Source organism: Nymphalis io, chromosome 16, assembly GCF_905147045.1.
Source record: "Nymphalis io chromosome 16, ilAglIoxx1.1, whole genome shotgun sequence".
Lineage (NCBI taxonomy): Eukaryota > Metazoa > Arthropoda > Insecta > Lepidoptera > Nymphalidae > Nymphalis > Nymphalis io.
Window position 1 is genome coordinate 7,602,110 of NC_065903.1, and position 6,523 is coordinate 7,608,632.

A 6,523-nucleotide genomic window follows, 5' to 3' on the forward strand; every position below is an offset into this window, starting at 1 on the left:
ATCTTTGACAAAAAAAACCTGGTCTTTAACTTTATCAAATATATTATTTATTTTACTAATGTAGACGAAAATATAGTTCAGGTAGTGCTCTGCCTAGGTTGTACAGAAAAAACGTTGGCCTTTTACAATGGAACGAATTAACATCTTTGCTCAGAGAATTTTGTGACTAAAAAAATCTATCATAGGTTTGTCAATTTGACATTGACGCTTAAGCCATTCGCGTCGCTTTGAAGTTTGAAGTTAATGTGTATAACTTGTAATTTAAAACAATTAACCAGTACGTATATTAGAAACTGATTCAAATAAAGCAAATGAATTAAGTTTTGTTATTTACTTTCTAGTCACTATTAAATAAAATGAAGATAGCTGTAGAAGGCTGTGCACATGGCGAACTAGACAAAATTTATGAATGTGTTGAAACTTTGCAAGTAAGAGAAAATATAAAAATTGATTTGTTAATTTGTTGTGGAGATTTTCAATCAGTACGAAATAATGATGACCTCCGAGCTATGGCGGTACCTGAAAAATATCAGCATATTTGTACTTTCTATAAGTAAGTTTCGCCGTATGTTTTTGAGTTTAGTGAAAGCTTGTAAATTTTGGATTTAAGTATTTATGTTGATTGTATATTTTTATCTAGATATTATAGCGGTGAGAAAGTGGCACCTGTATTAACAATATTTATTGGAGGAAACCATGAAGCGTCAAATTATTTGCAAGAACTTCCTTATGGAGGCTGGGTAGCACCAAATATTTACTATTTGGGCAGGGCAGGAGTTGTCAGATTCGGAAATTTAAGAATTGGTGGTCAGCAACATGTCTTTTACCTATGTTTATTACATAATAAAATATTCTGACTAGAATATTTATCTATTTCAGGGTTATCAGGAATTTACAAAGGACATAATTATTTGCAAGGGCTTTGGGAATGTCCCCCTTATACACAAAGTTCTCTGAGATCAGTTTATCATATACGGGCTCTTGATGTTTATAGATTAAGCCAAGTCGGTGAAAAAGTCCATATAATGTTGTCACATGATTGGCCAAGAGGTATAACTAATTATGGAGATAAAGATAATCTTCTAAAAAGAAAACCCTTTCTGCGGTAAGTATATTGTGGTGATTTTTGAATTCCTTTTTTTACTTAATGATATAATTGGATTCTTTTTTGATCTTAAGTCAATTTCAACAAATGAAACATAGATGTAATTACCAAATTTGCTTCATTTTTTTTGTTTTAGAGAAGATATTCAGTCTAATCAATTAGGTAGTCCACCAGCAGAGCAACTTCTTCATAAATTAAAGCCTCAATACTGGTTTGCTGCACATTTACATTGCCAATTCGCAGCTCTTGTGAAACATGAAAATGATGAAGAAACAAAGTTTTTGGCTCTAGATAAATGTTTGCCAAAGCGGAGACATTTGCAAATATTGGATTTGCCATCAGATTATGATGGTGACAAATTACTCAAATATGATGTGGAGTGGTTAGCTGTATTAAAAAACACAAACCATCTACTATCTGTGAAAAATATTAATTGTCACATGCCAGGACCAGGTGGGAATGAAAGGTAAATCAAAAATTCCTTCATAAACTACATTAAATATAATAGGTTCACTGATGTTTGAAAACACATGACTAATTTAAGAAAAACCTTCTAGAGATTATTTAGGTAACAAATACTCAATTCCCTATTGATTTAAATTGCAAATGTGCTAGACATATTTATCTATTAAAGAATAAATGTTGTGACCATTGTGATTATTAAATGTAACTTAATTTTGGCGTACGTTACATGCATTATTTTAAATTAATACAACAAATTTATAAAATTTATACCCTAAAACATTAGTTGTCATGTGTCAATTGACTTTGACAGGTGGAACTAAGATTTATTTTATTTATTTATTGACACTTTATTGCACCCAAACTTAAAACTAAAAATTACAATTTTTAAACAAACAAAACAAAGGTGAGGTGCAACAGGCGGCCTTATCGCTAAGCAGCGATCTCTTCCAGGCAACCTTTGAGCAGAGGATCATAATATTTATAAATGGGAAGGGTACAAGCCAGTTTACCTATATACTACATACACTACTACATACATATATACTACACTACTATTATATATAATATAAATATACATATATATATATACTATAATAAATACATACACAAATAAATACATAATATATATATAATAAAAATAAGAGATATAACAAAACAAAAAATTAACAACGACAACGACTGCTTAGTATTAATAATGCGACTAGTAAAAGTCCTTAACCATACTTTTAAAAACGGCCAATGACTGCTAAGATTATGTTTATACAATATTTGAAAAATACCGCTAAATTTAATGTATGGTCATAATACAAATTTTTATCCATTATGCATTTTCGAACTTATTTTAATTTATTATCTTTGAGATGCTCTTTGACATTTGTTTAAGTTTTCACTTTCCTTCCGGTCATTGGGTCGTAATGGTGACCTAAATTAGTTTTTGAAGATTTAGTAAATTTTATTTTGTGTAAACTCTTAATATTGTTCAAAAGTACTGTTTTCATGAACAATATTCCACATTTTGATGAAATTTATTAAAATCATTGATGGATTGTTTAAATAATAGTGGATGTGCTATTATCATGGTACACCTCGTGGTTAAATTCGAATTGGATTCTTAAGAAACCTAACTCTTGGAAGATATATTTCAAGAGGTCTTCATGCTATTTCTTTGAAAAGACTTTAAGGAGGTTTAAACTTTAATAAACTATAAAAAACTTAAAGAACTTGACTTTGGTATGTAATTTCTACATATTATTTTCGCCGCTGCAGTGGAACCGCGTGTAATTTATATAAACTGGAACTATTGAAATTTTGTATTTAGATAAGAAAATTAAATTTTGGTAATATTTATAACATTTATTTTGTATTCATTTAGATAACAACTTATTGTTTTGTTAAACTTATTTTGTAAAATTTTACTTTGGCACTTGTTAAGAATTAAAAAAAAGAAATTATTAGATGAAACTTAATTATATTAATTTTAAACGAATATAATCATTCTGGCGCCCGAGCATTTTGCATTTTGGAATTAATAATTTAGAAAATAGATTTACTATCCATTTGTTAAATCTATATTGTAATAATATGGTTATTTTTTCTGACTTCCGGAGCACTATTTTTTTGAGGTTTGTTTAATTTCTATTTTTCTATCTCTACCAATTCTTATTTTTATTTGCCTTTAGAATTTTAAATTTAACCTAACAATTTTACATCTACAACCCTAGACCCATATAATTATTTTTATTACATAAATAAATAACAGTATTAGTTAACTGTTATTTATTTAATAATATTTTATTGAATGAAAATCTGTTAATTATTTGTCAAATAAATTATTAATAGAACCAGGAAAGAAAATAGGAACCATAATTATGACAAAAGTTTTTTGCAAAATTTGTTATGTTTTTTTTTCAAAAAATAGAACTGTCATTTAATATGATCTTACAAAGATTTACCCACAATATGTTTTCTTTTTTATAGATATGATTTCACGCCAACCCTTGATGAAAAACAAGCCATCGAAAAAACATTTGAAAAATTAACAATCTGTAACGATATGTTCGTAAAAACAGCACCAATTTATAATCCTGATAGACCAAAATGTATACCTACTGAGCCTATAGATAATCCACAAACAAAATATCTTTGTGAAAATCTAGGTATAGATGACCCCATTCAAGTAGTAATGGCTAGATCTGGAAGATCCATGAAAACAATAGCTGCAGATAGCGATCATGTTCAAATAGACGCTACTCCAATCAAATGTGCAAAGCTTTCTTTACCAGCACCTGTAACTCCATGTGAGAATAATAGTCTAGAAATATCACAAGACAATTCTGTTTTTACACCTGAAAACAGTTTTCTATCCGAAAGTGGCAATAATACATCAGATTGTATAACTCCCCCTAGTGCTACAAAAAAGATTTTCAAAAGACGTAACTTAGCCATTTACACTCCTGAAGAAAATGAACAAGTTAGTGATACATCAAAATCACCTATAGATTCAGGTAGCCCACCATCAAGTAAACTTCCATGTAGATATAATGAATTATAAGAATAAATCAATTAGTATTCAATTTTAAACTTAGATCAATTTAACATAAGAAATAAAATATTAAAAATAAAGATAATGGAATTACTATATTATTTTTTACTGAAAATTTTAATGTAATATAACTGGAAATTTATAAGTTTTAGATAAGTGACATAAAAAATTGTCATACTTAAAATTCTAAAAAGTAATTTATGATTTAACTTTAAATAGGATTAAAATAAGTTTATATATGCAAGGTTTCTTCATTTTAATGAGGATTAATCTTCCAACGATGGTCAATCCATGGTTGTGAGATTTTACTCTTAATAAAAGCAATAATATTTTTATACCATAAATTCTACTCTGATCTTATAAATGTATCATTAAGTAGATAATAGAAATTAATTTCTTTTAGAACTTTTGCAATTTATTGAGTGCAATTTCTGATAATGATAGTACCAAACACACTTAAGCTATCTTAGTGATAATTTTTATTGGATTTTATGATTCTATAGGCATGGCATACTTATAAAAACAATATATGTATGGTAGTGTATATATACATTTTTTTAACACTTTTGATATTATTACAAAAAGCTTTTCATAATATGCAAGATTGTTTTTAATTCACAATTTATATTTAAAAATATTTCTTTAAACTGTAGCTTTTATTTTAGTTTAATATAGACAACCTATTTGTTCTCCCCTTTTATGTACAAAATAAAACCAGTGAAAATCATGTTACTTCTATAATTGTGGAGTTTTATTTGTTTTTGTTTGGCCTAGTTTCAATTCATTTTATATGTGTTAGTAAATGTTGTTTCAATTGAGGCATATTCTTTGGTTCAAAACTACACTGATTGCATTTCAGTGGTGATGACATAAGTAATTTGTGAGTTTCATTTGATATTTTTTGAATAAAGCCATTTTCGTTCAGTTTTCGCATTAAATCTGTAATAAAAAATGCAAATAAAACTTATTTACTAGTTGCTAAGATTTGTTAAACTGTTTTGATAAACAATGTATTTGAAAAGAGGATGAAAAGTTTATATAATTAAACTTTTAAGATATGTCAATTTCTAACATCATGTGAAGATTAATATTATTGATTAATACTATTACATACCTTCATAAGGTATGAAAAAGCTAGTTGTGAAGCTGTTCCAGTGAATTTTAGTTTTAAGACTTGGTGAAATCATATCAGTACTAATTACATGCATATGTAGTCTTTGCATACTAGGAACTGCATGAAAACCAGCTTGAAGCTCAGAGTCATGTTCTTCTTTAATTAAATTAAACATAGAACCAAATTCATTGAGAAGATTCAAATGAGTTTTATTTAATTTATAAATGCTACTGATTTCTTCATATGGTAAAACAAGATAGTGAATCTTAGCTTTTGGGTATTTATCTTTTATTACAACAATATTTTTTGTTTCTTTGTAAATCGCATCAGGATCTTTCATTGATTCTACTAAACCTAATGACCAATGCTTATTGCGTTTGTTTGTTTGCTTTTTAAAGCTTTCTTCTACATTTTCCATTGCTCGTTTACTCATTTTAATTGCCTAATATTGTTAAATTTGATTTATTGTATGTTAATCTTGCGATTCAAACTCCATTATTGACACTAAAATAAATCACAAATCCATCAACTTGACGTAATGGGGCTTAGAAGGAAGAGTGAAGTGCTTTTACTAAATTATATTCTAAATCCGTAAGTATAAGATATAAATTTATTTTTTAGGACAGTTAGGCTTGAGGCTTTATCACTTGGCACATAGTTATTTAAAGTTTGGTAGTATAGGGTAGTAGGTAGGTAATTACAGACCAGCGACCAATGTGTTAAACTGTCATAGTTGACATTTGACAACCTGTCAGACGCGGTCTACGTTAAAGGTTCTTTGCTTTCTTATATAAAATATAAATGGATATTTAGTGCAAACATTTATTTACACATAATTTTGAATAGGATCCAATAATGCGTATTAGTAAAACAAAATTAAATTATTTTTTATTTAATTGCAATCACAAAAATAATCTTATCAATATGTCTATCTAATTTCACAATTATAAAATAATACTTTAAACTTACAAATCATAGTCTTACTTCTATACTTAATTGCATAAATTACATATTTAAAATAATTTCAACTGACAGTCATGGCTGAAAAAGTTTAGAGTTAATGTTTATTAAATAACTTTTTTAATTTTTCAGTCATAAGATCAAATACAAACAAACATTTGTTAATTAAATTAATTGTGTCAATTATACTAAATTATAAATAACATAATAATTTAATTAAATGCTGTTTTAAATTACAAAAAAACTTTTGATGATTTTAATTAGTCAAAAAACTATTACTTGATGATTAAAAAAAATCAATCAAATATAAATGTTGTAGAGGAGTTTGTGCAAAACA

At 27.2% G+C, this 6,523-nt stretch overlaps 2 protein-coding genes across 5 annotated transcripts; one reads left to right on the forward strand and one right to left on the reverse strand.

The window, feature by feature from the left end:
* Positions 1-223: 223 nt before the first annotated feature.
* On the forward strand, positions 224-4,206 carry LOC126774203 (lariat debranching enzyme). 4 transcript variants are annotated; one of them, XM_050495613.1, is made up of 6 exons: positions 224-247; positions 342-553; positions 641-807; positions 880-1,105; positions 1,242-1,571; positions 3,548-4,206. In XM_050495613.1, exons 2-6 carry the CDS (start codon positions 357-359, stop codon positions 4,119-4,121), a joined length of 1,494 nt encoding a protein of 497 aa, XP_050351570.1. In that variant the 5' UTR covers positions 224-247; positions 342-356; the 3' UTR covers positions 4,122-4,206. The 4 variants fall into 4 exon arrangements, with proteins under 4 accessions (XP_050351570.1, XP_050351571.1, XP_050351569.1 ...); XM_050495612.1 differs by having other exon boundaries at positions 240-256; XM_050495611.1 differs by lacking the exon at positions 224-247 and adding an exon at positions 261-277.
* A 629-nt stretch (positions 4,207-4,835) lies between these two features.
* On the reverse strand, positions 4,836-5,928 carry LOC126774250 (aprataxin). The gene is made up of 2 exons (XM_050495675.1): positions 5,227-5,928; positions 4,836-5,051 (listed from the first exon to the last, which is right to left on the reverse strand). Exons 1-2 carry the CDS (start codon positions 5,657-5,659, stop codon positions 4,894-4,896), a joined length of 591 nt encoding a protein of 196 aa, XP_050351632.1. The 5' UTR covers positions 5,660-5,928; the 3' UTR covers positions 4,836-4,893.
* Positions 5,929-6,523: the final 595 nt, after the last annotated feature.

Coding starts and splice junctions, on each gene's coding strand:
- LOC126774203 (XM_050495613.1), top strand. CDS start 357: ATGAAGATAGCTGTAGAAGGCTGTGCACATGGCGAACTAGACAAAATT. Junction 554..640: donor CATATTTGTACTTTCTATAA/GTAAGTTTCGCC, acceptor ATTTTTATCTAG/ATATTATAGCGGTGAGAAAG. Junction 808..879: donor CGGAAATTTAAGAATTGGTG/GTCAGCAACATG, acceptor TATCTATTTCAG/GGTTATCAGGAATTTACAAA.
- LOC126774250 (XM_050495675.1), bottom strand. CDS start 5,659: ATGAGTAAACGAGCAATGGAAAATGTAGAAGAAAGCTTTAAAAAGCAA. Junction 5,052..5,226: donor CTTTTTCATACCTTATGAAG/GTATGTAATAGT, acceptor TTTTTATTACAG/ATTTAATGCGAAAACTGAAC.